Source organism: Talpa occidentalis, unplaced genomic scaffold (assembly GCF_014898055.3).
Source record: "Talpa occidentalis isolate TD23 unplaced genomic scaffold, MPIMG_talOcc4v2.1 talOcc4.3, whole genome shotgun sequence".
In the NCBI taxonomy this organism is placed as follows: Eukaryota; Metazoa; Chordata; class Mammalia; order Eulipotyphla; family Talpidae; genus Talpa; species Talpa occidentalis.
Window position 1 is genome coordinate 38,701,004 of NW_023603184.1, and position 12,289 is coordinate 38,713,292.

At 50.4% G+C, this 12,289-nt stretch overlaps 1 protein-coding gene across 1 annotated transcript in view; it reads left to right on the forward strand.

Annotated features, from left to right (window-relative positions):
• Positions 1 to 12,289, forward strand: part of ARHGEF17 (Rho guanine nucleotide exchange factor 17) — a 59,249-nt gene that overhangs the window by 38,826 nt on the left and 8,134 nt on the right. The window contains exons 3-12 of the mRNA XM_037522935.2: positions 4,972 to 5,154; positions 7,194 to 7,310; positions 7,517 to 7,609; positions 7,829 to 8,005; positions 8,277 to 8,327; positions 8,559 to 8,668; positions 8,771 to 8,856; positions 10,543 to 10,661; positions 11,009 to 11,222; positions 11,721 to 11,794. Coding sequence (XP_037378832.1) covers positions 4,972 to 5,154; positions 7,194 to 7,310; positions 7,517 to 7,609; positions 7,829 to 8,005; positions 8,277 to 8,327; positions 8,559 to 8,668; positions 8,771 to 8,856; positions 10,543 to 10,661; positions 11,009 to 11,222; positions 11,721 to 11,794 — 1,224 coding nt within the window. The remainder of the gene's footprint in view (positions 1 to 4,971; positions 5,155 to 7,193; positions 7,311 to 7,516; positions 7,610 to 7,828; positions 8,006 to 8,276; positions 8,328 to 8,558; positions 8,669 to 8,770; positions 8,857 to 10,542; positions 10,662 to 11,008; positions 11,223 to 11,720; positions 11,795 to 12,289) is intronic.

A 12,289-nucleotide genomic window follows, 5' to 3' on the forward strand; every position in this document is an offset into this window, starting at 1 on the left:
GCTGGGAAGGTGGGTGGCAGAAGAGGAGGCCAAGGCCACTGAGGACAGGCGAGGGGGGAAAGGATCCAGGGTCCAGGGCAGAGACTGGAGGGAGGGAGAGTTGGGGGCAGACTAGAGCTGGACTGGTCAAGTCAGGCCTGGAGGTGTGAGGTAGGAAAGCCTGGGATGAGGCCTGGGCTTTTGACCGGGTGACAGAGCAGTGGGACTGAATGTGAGTATAGTGAACTGTACACTTAAAAATTATTAAAATGGTGAATTTCATGTTTCCTGTATTGAACCACAAAGAATACATTGCTTTTGCCCATGAATAGAAGATTAGATCAAGAAGATGTTCACACTAACGGGATACTATTTAGCCATGAGTGAAATACTTCCACTTACGGCAAGATGGAAGGAATTCAAGGGAATTATGTGTAGAAAAGTAAAGCAAGTCATTATGACAGAGACAAATATTAGACATTTTATATAGCGGACAATTCCACAAAGTAAAATGCTTACAAAACTGGTGGACAGAGTGAGATTTCTGAGGTTAACAGGGCAGGGGAAGGGAGAAAGGGTCAAGGGGGGGGCCTCCCCTGGTGGCGCAGCTCTGGAGCACTGGTGAAGCTGCCCGCAGCCTCTGCAGCGCCGGTTCGATCCCCGGCCACCGGGCGAGGGTCCCACATGGCGCGCAGACCTCTCCTGCCGCCCGCTGCTCCCCTCAGCAGTGTACTTTGGTCCTTCAGCCTGCTCTGCTCCCCGCTCTGGCTCTGGTGAATTCTCTCACCCTCCCGCGCTTCTGACTGTACCCAGTGCTTGTATAAATAAATAAATAAATCTTAAAAGAAGAAGAAAGGGTCAAGGGGGTGTAAATGATGGTGGTAGAAAAAAATACACTCCTTCTATATGTTGGGGGGAAAGGCACATATTGATAGGAGAATGCAGAATGGAGGCCCGCCCTGGTGTGGCTTCTCTGAGGTTGGAGTGTTTAACTGAGACCTGAGAGGTAGGCAGGGGGTAAGCAGGCCCAGGTGGAAGGGGCAGCAGAAACACAGCCTGGGAGCCTAGAGGAGATGGAGAGCAGTTAGGGATGAGGGGTTGCCAGTGTGCTGCTGGGAGGGAAACAGGGCCAGGCCATGCAGGCCTCAGAGGCTGCTGGACAAGGAGTTAGACTTCACTGCAAGGACAAAAAAGTCATAAGAGGGATACAACTGGAATTCCATCTTTTTTTTTAAAAGATTTATTTTATTTATACAAGAGCTGTGGTACAGGCCAGAGGTGCAGGGGGTGAGAGGATTCACCAGAGACAGAGCAGGGAGCAGAACAGGCAGATGGACTGAAGCACACTGCTGAGGGGAGCAGCGGGCGAGGCAGGAGAGGTCTGCCGTGTCATGTGGGCATCTCCTTGTCCAGCCGGGAATCGAACCTGCACTGCAGAGGCTGCGGACAGCTTCACAGCGCTGTGCTCAACCTGCTTCACCACCAGGTTGGACCTGGAATTCCATCTTTAGGATGGAATTGGTTGCCCTGGTAGCCGTCCAGAGGTCTGGCCAGGGAGTGCAGGGATGGGGCATCCTTTGTCTTCCCCTGCATGGGAGTTGTAGGCATCAGGGTCACATAGTTTGATTCACCTCCCTGCTGGGTGATGCTAGCCGAATCACTTGACTTCTCTGAGCCTCAGTGTTTTTGTCTGCACACTGTAACTAATCATACCCGTCTACCAGGGTCAAAATAAAAGGTGTAGAGGCTGCCCATACCTTGTTCACACAGAGGAGTCAGGCAGTGCCTGGGCGTGTCCCTCTATCTCTGAATCTCTGGCTGGCACAGGGCTGCACACGTGGAGGCTTGCAGGACCTGCGGGTGTAGAGCTAAGGGAGGATCTTGCTGAGGAAGCCAAACTGAGCATATTGTGTGGGGAAGGGAGGAAGTGGGCAGGCGGAGGGAGTCGGCTGGACCCAAGGACTGTTGTTGGAGGCGGCCCTGTGTCCGACCCAGGAGTCAGGACCATGGTTCTGGAGCCGGGCCACTGGTGTTCAAACTTGCCTCTGCCACTTGACCAACCTGGTGACCTGGAGCAAGTTACATAACCAGTCTCTGCCTCAGTTTCCTTGATTGTAGAGTGGGAACAATAGTAGTATCTGCCTGGTGTATAGAATACGAGAGAGCTGCGTGTATAATTTAGTATGTTGCCTGACAACTCTGAATGCACGCGTGTGTGTGTATGTAAAATCACATTTACCCTTGTATTAACCCTGTAAGATAAATATAGTACCCTTCTTTAGATGAGGAAGTGAAGACTCAGAGAAGTTAAGAAACCTACCCAGGGCCTCCCTGGTGGCACAAGGGGTTAAGCACAGCACTGTGAAGCAATCTGCAGTCTCTGCAGCACAAGTTTAATCCCAGGCCGGCCAGGGAGCTGCCCACGTGGTGCAGCAGACCTCTCCTGTCTCACCTGCTGCCTCCCTCAGCAGTGTATTTCAGTCAGCCTGCCTGTTCTGTTCCCCACTCTGTCTCTAGTGAATCCTCTCACCCCCTGCACCTCCGGCCTGTACCCCAGCTCTTGTATGCATAAATAAATAAATCTTTTTTAAAAATAAAAAAACCTGCCCAGTATCTTTCATCTATTAAATGGTGTCCTAGTCTATTTCAGGGGCTATAACAAAAATACCATAGACTTAAACAATAGAGATTTATTTCTTATAGTTCTGGAGGCCAGGGAGTCCAAGATCAAGTGCTGGTGGATTCTGTGTTTGGTGAGGAGCTGCTTTCTGGTCTATAAGCTACCCTCTCTTCTCTGTGTACTCACTGGGCAGAAGAGATAAGGTTGCTCTCAGAGGCTCCTTCATAAATAAGGGCACAGTCCTGTTCAAGAGGACTCCATCCTCATGGAACTACTCACCTGTCACTCTCAAAGGCCTAGCCTCCAAACACTTACCACACTGATGATTAGCTTTCAACTCAGATTTTGGAGAGACATAAATTCATTCTATGCAAGTGGTAATATTAAAAACTGACATTTATTAAATGCTTAATGCACACAATTTACATAAGTTCATTCATGTAAATCTCAGTATAACCCCCATTTTACAGATGATGATGCTGAGACAAGGGGAAGTAAAGCAACTTATTCAGGATCACAGATCTAGGAGGAGCCAACCTCTTGGTTGAATCCCTGTCAGTCTGTCTCTAGAGTCCTCCCTCTCACCCACTAGTCTACATTGCCTGAAGTTCAGGAGGTATTCAGACTGAGATTTAAGCCCTCATGTTCCCTTGCTGTGACCTTTACCACCCACACTGATTGGTATTGTTCCTGAGGGGCCTGGAGTTTAAAATGAAGAAAGTGAGGGGGGTAGAAAATGCATACATTGTGAAAAAATGAAAAATTATGTTAAAAATATATAAAATTTAAAAAATGAACAAGGACGTAAAAAAATAAAAATTAAAAAAATAAGAAGTAAAAAAAAAAAATGAAGAAAGTGAAATTACCAAGGTTAACAGTCAGAGGGAGTTGGGATTTGAACCCACGTCCAAAAGGCTACCCCCTTTCCTCAGCATCTCCCTCACCCTTTCAGCCTTTTTTCAACCCCATACTCCCAGCTATCAAGCCCCCTTCTGCTAGCACGCCTGGCCCGGCTTTCATAGCGTGTGCCACCTTCTAACAGACTGCATCATAATTTCATTATTTTTGGTGCCTACGTTTTGCCTCCCTCCACTAAGATGTCAGCTCCACAAACGCAGGGACATTGGTTTGCTCACGGCGTGCTTAAGTTGCTGTTGGACAAGGATGTAGTGAGTGAATACAGATATTGGTTCCTAGCAGGTTCTGTATCGGGTTTTCAGTTGCTGTTTATTCTCCCACTGCTTTTACGTGGAGTGCTAGGGCTGTGAGGTGAGCTGTTCAGCTCACACTCCTTGTGGGGTAACAGAAGCTGGTGCAGAGGAGGCGCTGGCTCAGGCTGGCCTGCTGTGACAGGGAGGCAGCCCGCCTGTCTCCTCACTGCCATCCTCTGGCCTTTTCAGAATCCCCAACCAGGCGAAGAGGATTCTTTGGACTTTCCTTTCTTGAGTTTGTTTTATAAACAAACCAGATGTTTAAAAATGTTTAATATAAATTGTATTCTAACACTGAATATGCTTTGTCTCAACAAACACCGTTTCTTTTCTCTGTAGTTACCGTTACGGCCAGCAGAGGGCCGTCTCTCCAGGAATCATCCAATGCAGATTTAACGTGACAAATAAGGAGTTTTAGTTATAGACTGACTGATCTATCTGAAATCTGTTAAAACAGTGTTCGTGTGTGTCACTAAAAGCCACCAATGATTTCCTATAGCCCTCCCTGCTTTATTTTTTCCATAGCAATTGCCATCTTTTAACTTACCACTCACTTTCCAAGATGGAATCCATTCTAAAATGTGAAGACACATTTTTCACATCTTAACCTCTCTGAAATCAAGTTTCTTCCTATAATTGGTGACATATCATAATTTAGGGGGCAACCAATTTTTTTCTTTAGGATAAATAGAAATAACAGTACATCTTATATTTGATGAAAAGTGGTTTACTCTGTGTGTGTGTGTGTGTGTGTGTGCACGTGCATGTGCGCACTTCCCAACTGTTTCCCAGTTCTTAGAATAGTACCTGACATAGTAAGTGCTCAATAAAATATTTGCTAAATCAGCGTGTGTGTATAGGGGGGAGTCTTCCAGGGAGCCCAATCTTTTTGCTTTTCTCACTCCAAAATTATTTTTCATGCATCCAAAAAACCTTTCCTGAGCTTGTCACACCCATCTTGTGCCAAGCCCTGGGCTACACAATAAGGGTCATGGGACTAGGTCTTCCCATTTCTCTCCTAGAGTTCCAAATCTATCAATAAAAGGAGATCCAGGAGGTAGGGCTACCGAGCTGCAGCCGTGGGTGATTGTGCACAGCTATGCCAGTAGGTTGGGGTGCCGTTACTCTGAGGGGACCTGCACTGACCCATGGATCCCCCAGGGCTACATGCAACCATTGAAGCAGCCAGAGAACTCCTTGCTGTGTGACCCATCACTGGTGGATGAGATCTTTGACCAGATCCCTGAGCTTCTGGAGCACCACGAGCAGTTCCTGGAGCAGGTGCGACACTGCGTGCAGACGTGGCATGCCCAGCAGAAGGTGGGAGACCTGCTTGTCCAGTCGGTGAGTGCCCCTACTAGCTCTGGCCCCTCTTGAAAGGACTAGATGCTGCCGTGGATCACTCACCCATCCTTTCCCCACTCCACCTAGATACTGACTCTGCGCTCAGATCTGAGCCCAGACCTTGACTCGACACTGGCTCTGACCCTAGTCCGTGGGTTGACTTGAACCTGGGCACTGCCCAACCCCAGAACTTGGCTGGACTCTGACATGTGTCCTGGAACCACAGATCCAACATGATCCTGGAACCAACCCCAATTGCTGGCACTTGACCTTAGCCCTGACCCTGAACTGGTGCTGATGCCGATCTAGACTCAAATGGTTGCAGCTACTGACCTCAGTCCTTACCTTGACTAGTTCTTTTCTCCATCAGGCATTTTAGTAATAATAGCTAACTATTTTACCCTCAATAGATGCTAGGCATTAAATACATTATATGTGTTTATATATGTATTAACAACTCAAGGAGGAGGTGCAGTTATTCCTTGAGTTTAAAGGTGATAATTGTGCATCTAACCTGATCAAAGTCATAGTAAGTGGAGGATTCAACCCCAGGAGACGTGGTCCCAGCACGCATGTTCTATCCCATCTGGTACTCCCTTTCGCAACAGGTGAAACCTCCTCTGAGCTTTTCAAGACTCTGCAGTAGTGATGGGGATCTTAGGAAAGGCATTGGCTTCAAAACTCAAAAAGAATCGCAAAAGCACAACTCATAAACATTTATTAAATGTCTATAAAATATAACGTGCTATTTTCTCTAATTGTTTAGTATTCATGAGAATTTAATTATACTTGAAAAATTTGTTGCATTTTGTTGCTTTGCCAGAAATTCCTAAGAATGTGTGATGATGACTGAGAAATCATAGCTAAACTTAACAAACTAAATTGTTATTCAGAGTCAACTAATTTCAAAAGCAAAATTACGGTACTCCCTCCAACAATTTTAGTAGCAAAAAATATATACATGTATCTATTTTGTGGGATGTGAGTGTGTTTTAATGTGGGTGAGTCTTAGGCCTAAAAGGGTCTCAGAAGGTCCCTGCTGACCAGGAAACAGAAGTGGTGAGAACCTTGACCCAGCAGCAGTGGGGCCACATGCTGACATCCCCAGGCTACCACCACCCTCGGTGTCACTAGCCTCACCCCCTGCTCAGACCTTGACACTGACCATGGATTGCAGTGGAAGCCCTTGGTCCCAGGGAGGGTCAGCATGAAATGCTCTGTCCCAGGATGGGGGACATTTGGTGGGGTGTTCTTCCTCTCAGAGTTGTTCAGCCTCTGCTCTCAGCACAACTGGGGAAGGACAGTCCTTCAGGGTGGCAGAAGCTCAAAAGCACAGAGCGGGCAGAAGTTCCATCACAGGTTTCTGTGTGCATTCATGGTGCAGCAGAGGCAGGAACTGGGGTGTCCCAAGTTCTAGCCGAAACCCTCACATTTAGCCCAGGCACCAGCTGGCCAGCAGGTGTTGCTACCAGCTCTGTGTCCTGCCCTGAGTGCCTTTACTGGGCGGGGTGGGGATGCCCCTCTTATTGGAGAGGGGAGACTTAGGGGACCGAGGGTGGCCTAGGCCGACTATAGTCCTAGGCAGAGTTCTAATCAAGGTTGAGAGTGCTTCTGAGAGAAGGCAGACCGGCGCTCAGCCCTGAGCTGGGGTGAGATTTGGAGGGGGATGGACATGTTTGGTGGAGGGAATTATATGAGCATTCAGGGGTCTGGAATGAGTGTCATACAAGACAATGAGGAGGGAATCCTGCCTGATGGACTTGAGGTGGTGGGGGTTATAGAGAGAATTGGAGACCAAGAGATGGAAATGCCTAGTTGGAAGTAAGAGAGCCACGTCTAGGGACACATATGTATAATATGTGCATACACAAGCAAGATACATGTCACACAGTCACACGAACACTCCTGTGTGCCCCATCCCTTGTGTTACTTCTAGTTGGAGGGGAACAGTGTTGGTTTGTAAATCAGTGGAAACCAGGACAGGATGAAGTGGGGTAAGGGACACATTGAGGGTCTCCAACCTGCTTCTTCACCCACAGTTTTCCAAGGACGTCCTGGTCAATATCTATTCAGCCTATATCGATAACTTTCTCAACGCAAAGGATGCCGTGCGTGTGGCTAAGGAGGCGAAGCCAGCCTTTCTCAAGTTCCTGGAGGTACTGTGGGCCAGGCAAGGGATGGAGGTGACCCCCCCACCTTGGATCAGCTCTGGGGTTCCTTGGAGCTTTCAGCCTGGGTACCACAGTCCTAGCCAGTAGGTCATATTCTACCCTCTGGCTGAGCTGGAGGGGCTGACTGGGGGCTTCTCCTGGATATTCCCTTCTTTGTATTTCATTCCTACCTACTCTGTTTTGAATTTCAGCAAAGCATGCGTGAGAATAAGGAGAAGCAGGCACTGTCCGACCTCATGATCAAGCCCGTGCAGCGGATCCCACGCTATGAGCTTCTGGTGAAGGTGGGCATGGGACTGGATGGGCAGGTAGGGATGCATGGGGCTCTGAGGCCCCTGCCTAGGTGAGTCTAGCATTAGGGTCCCCGGAGGCATCAGGTAGGAAAGGAAGTCCACTCTGTGTCTACTCAGTTCTGCTCCAATTGTCAATATGGGACCCCTGGGTTTGTCAGGGGTCTGGTCCCTGGGCTTGAACAGCACGTCTGGTCCCCATTCCCCCTGCAGGATCTCCTGAAGCACACACCTGAGGACCACCCAGACCACCCACTCCTGCTGGATGCACAGCGGAACATCAAGCAGGTGGCTGAACGTATCAACAAGGGCGTCCGGAGTGCCGAGGAAGCAGAACGGCATGCCCGTGTGCTGCAGGAAATCGAAGCTCACATCGAGGGCATGGAGGATGTGCGTGCCACCCTGCTTTGCCCCTCCCACTCCTATGTTGCTTGGCCTGTGTCCATACCTATGGTCACTGGGCATCATGGCTGTGTCCATGTCTTCCAGCAGCTCTTACTTCTCTGTCTGCCTCTGGCCATGTGTCCTGAGGCCTGCATAGCACAGCATCAGGAGGGTGGATGGCCTGGCCAGTGGAGTGAGGCCAAGGGTCCCTGGGGCCTAGGGAGAGATAAACATTAATAATCAGCCTTTAAGATACCCTATTGCCTCTGCCTCACAGCTCCAGGCCCCTCTGCGGCGGTTCCTCAGGCAGGAGATGGTCATTGAAGTGGTAAGCAGTATCCTGTTCGCCCCTATCCCCACCTCCCCAATTCCTTCACGCTGCCCCTCGTACCTATGCCCATGGCTCTGCCTGCTTTTCCACCCCAACTGGTGCCATGGGTTGAGTCCCACCTCTGCTTCTGGGCAGCTACGAGAGCCCTCTCCCTGGACCTTGCTGTTCACTGGGGTGTGTGGGCAGGAGAGTGGGCTTTGGGCCTGAATCCAGACTTGGGCCCCACAGAAGGCAGTTGGCGGCAAAAAGGACCGGTCTCTCTTCCTGTTCACCGACCTCATCATCTGCACCACCCTGAAGAGGAAGTCAGGCTCCCTGCGGCGCAGCTCTATGAGCCTGTGAGTGACTTGAGGGACTGGGTGGCTACACAGAGGGAATAGTTGTCCCTCCCTGGCCCCACTCCCCTGCAGTGGCCAGAGCATCCGCTTGGCTCCCTACAGGTACACGGCAGCCAGCGTCATTGACACGGCCAGCAAGTACAAGCTACTGTGGAAGCTGCCCCTGGAAGATGCAGACATCATCAAAGGTGGGGTTTCCTTAGGCCTGCCCAGGGGTTCCAGTGTTGGGGGTCTTCCTCTGAGTATCCCTCTGGAGGATTTGAGCTGCGGCCAGGCTGATGCCTACCCAGCTGCTTTGTTGCTTTGGGGCTTCCCTTTCCCATCCAGTGCAATGGGGATGGTAAGCGGGATGCAGTTGGCTCCCACAGAGCCAAACCAGTACCTGTCCATACTGATTCCTGCTGACCCTCCTGGGACCTGACCTAGATTGGCAGGGGGTGGTGTGGAGAGTGCAGACACCTCATAATTAGCATTGACCCTCTGCACAAACTCATGTAAGTGCCTCATATTAGACGATGAGGCACAGTTGTGGTCTACCTCGTATGAAAAGGTTTGTGCTACTGCTTGTAGAGCGCCGATTAATGGGTACTTTGAGTTTGAGGCTCAGCTTGGTGGTTTGGTGCACAGGGAGCAGACTCAGTCAGTCAGTCAGGCCATCCAAGCAAACGGTCAGTTGGAAAGAGCCTTCCTGTTTGGGGCTGTGATACAGGAGCTGAGGTGGCTTCAGGGAGCGACTCCACTTGCTGTGTATGCTTTCTCTCTCTCTCTCTCTCTCTCTCTCTCTCTCTCACTTTCCTCTCTCTCTTTCTCTCTCTCTCTCCCCCTCCCCCCCTTTCTCCCTTCCCCTCCCCCCTCTCCCATTTCGTATCATGCCCTTTTCTGCATCTTGGCCCCTCTCCCTCAACTCTGAATCCTAGCTGCTCCAGGATCCACAGTTTAACTTCCTGAGGGACTGAGTGGGGTGGTCGGCATGGTGGTGTGTGCACCTTTGAAGCAATAAACAGTTCAGGACCAGGTTCTGCCCCCAGGCTCACCTGAGGTGCCCCCCTTAACCCCTACCCCGTGAGGAAGGGGCTTGCTCATCCTTTAGGTAAACCTAGAACTGCCCCACAAGGACCCCATGTAGGAATATAAGCTGATTATTGGTCCAGAGACAAATAATTTCTATACCAGTAATCACAAAGAACAGGCTAGTTTACAAAATGACTAGATTGGGTGCCCAGTGCTAGTCCTGCTGTGGCCAGGAATAGGGCCAAGTCATATGGAAGAAAATGTGACTGCCCAGGTGGTGAGGGTTGGAGGTGGGGGAGCAGCTTCCCTTGGCTTGGCTGGTATGTTCCACTACGCTTTACTCTGCCATTTGTGGGCTTTGGTCCAGAGTGGCATTGCCAGCCAGGCAGTGTGGGGTGAGGGGTGCTGAGCTGGCTTGTGGGACCAGCTGTTTGACAGTGGTAGGACCAGAGAAATACAGGTGTCAGCTCATTGCTCTGTCCTTTGTGAGTGGGAATGAGTCCTTCTGTCAGCAGTCTGACTGGCCGAGGTTCTGCCTGCACTTCCTCAAGTCCAGCCCTAGCTGTAGCCTCCATGACTTGCAGGACTGTCCGTTGTTCGTTCTTTGTGCTTTTCCATGGAGTTCTCCAGACACCCAACATCCTGAGTCATGTGGCTCAGAATCAGACTTAGTATCTTGCTCTCAGGTTTGAGATTTCTCTGAGATGCCTGTTGATTTTGTTCCCAGGAATTTGGGTTTATGCTGTTTGCCAGGCCACTCCCCACCCCCAACTGTAAGTTGTGTGGTGAGGGGAAGAATGCCTGTCCAGGTCTGACCTGGTTTCTGTCTGGATCTGTCCATGGCCTTCCTCTATCCCTACCAGGGGCATCCCAAGCTACTAATCGGGAGAACATCCAGAAGGCCATCAGCCGCCTGGACGAGGACCTGTCCACCCTGGGGCAAATGAGCAAACTCTCTGAGAGCCTCGGTTTCCCCCACCAGGTCTGTGCCCTCATCCTGAGGCTAGGAGAGTGGGGGTTCCCTGACTCTGAGGAGGGGATAACAAACTTATTTGCCTAAGGCAGGAGATGTTCCATCACTGATCTAAGGGGGAAATACAGCTTCACCCCATGTGAGGGAAGTCATGTGTTCCAGGTCTGAGTTTGGAGACACAGCTTCCTTCCCAGAAAGGGACAAAAGAGGCCTAATCCCTGGGGGGGGGGGGTGCTTGGGGGTGCGGTTAGGCTACCTCTTGCTGAATGGGGCAGGCAGGACCCAGATGCATCCCCAAGGTAGGAACAGACTGTGGGGAGATGTTGGGCCTGAGACCTGGGTCCTTCTCCCTGCAGAGTCTGGACGATGCACTTCGGGACCTCTCAGCTGCCATGCACCGGGACCTGTCAGAGAAGCAGGCGCTGTGCTATGCACTTTCCTTCCCCCCTACCAAGCTGGAGCTATGTACCACAAGACCCGAGGGCACGGACTCCTTCATCTTCGAGTTCCCCCACCCTGATGCCCGCCTTGGCTTCGAGCAGGCCTTTGATGAGGCCAAGAGGAAGCTGGGTAAGCCAGGACCCATCCTGCCTCCCAGAACTTCCAGGCAGTAGGCAGTGGGTCGCACCCTAAAGCTGACTGACACGTGACATCAGGAGCCAGAAATCCAGGACTGCCATGTGCTGTGGAAGGGTGGGCGGAGATTCTGCAGTGAAGCAGTAGACTCCCCCAGGGCCTCCTGGTAGGGAGGGAAATCCATGGTTAGGGTCAGTTTAGGGCAGGGGACTACAGTCCAGAATCCCCATCTCAACACACACACACACACACACGCACGCACGCACACACTCACACTCTCTCTCTCTCTCTCTCTCTCTCTCTCTCTCTGAGCAGGCCTGAGTCAGGGAAAGCTACTTGATCAGTGTCCATGACTTAGAAGGTCCTTAGACACACTGATTCCACTTCCCACATTGTTCTGAGGGGCAGTGGAAGAAGGGAAATGGACAGGGTCAGCATCAGAGTGAAGTGGATGCTAAGCTGTGTCTGTTTGTCCATCCATTTCCATTACAGCATCCAGCAAAAGTTGTCTAGACCCTGAGTTCCTGAAGGCCATCCCCATAATGAAAACTCGCAGCGGCATGCAGGTGTGTGCGTACACCTGGGTCTCGTGGGTGCCTGTATTCAAAGCCAGTGTGTGTTCAAGTATTTTTGTTTTGTGTACATTATGTTCAAGTCGTAAACATTGCCATTGCTCTCTGCAGATGCACAGTTATGCTCACGTCTGGATCTGTGCATGTGAACAAAGGCTATATGAGTGATGGAAGGTGTTTAATTTATGTGCTGCATGAGTGCACACATATGGGCAAAGGTTTCCATTTTCACATTTGTTGCCTGCATATACATGCAGTGGTGTTCAGGGTACATGTATGTGTACATGGATGCATGGATGGTGCCTATCACATGGATGTGCATTTGATGAGTAAAAAGTATCATGTGCACGCTGCATACATGTATACAGGTATGCAAAGGTCTGTTCTGGGAATTCATAGCACCGGGCCTCTCTCCCACACTCCCTCTAAGTTCTACTTGTCTGCTTGGAGAGCAGTGGGGAGGAGGCCTGGCAGCAATTCCTCTGTTAA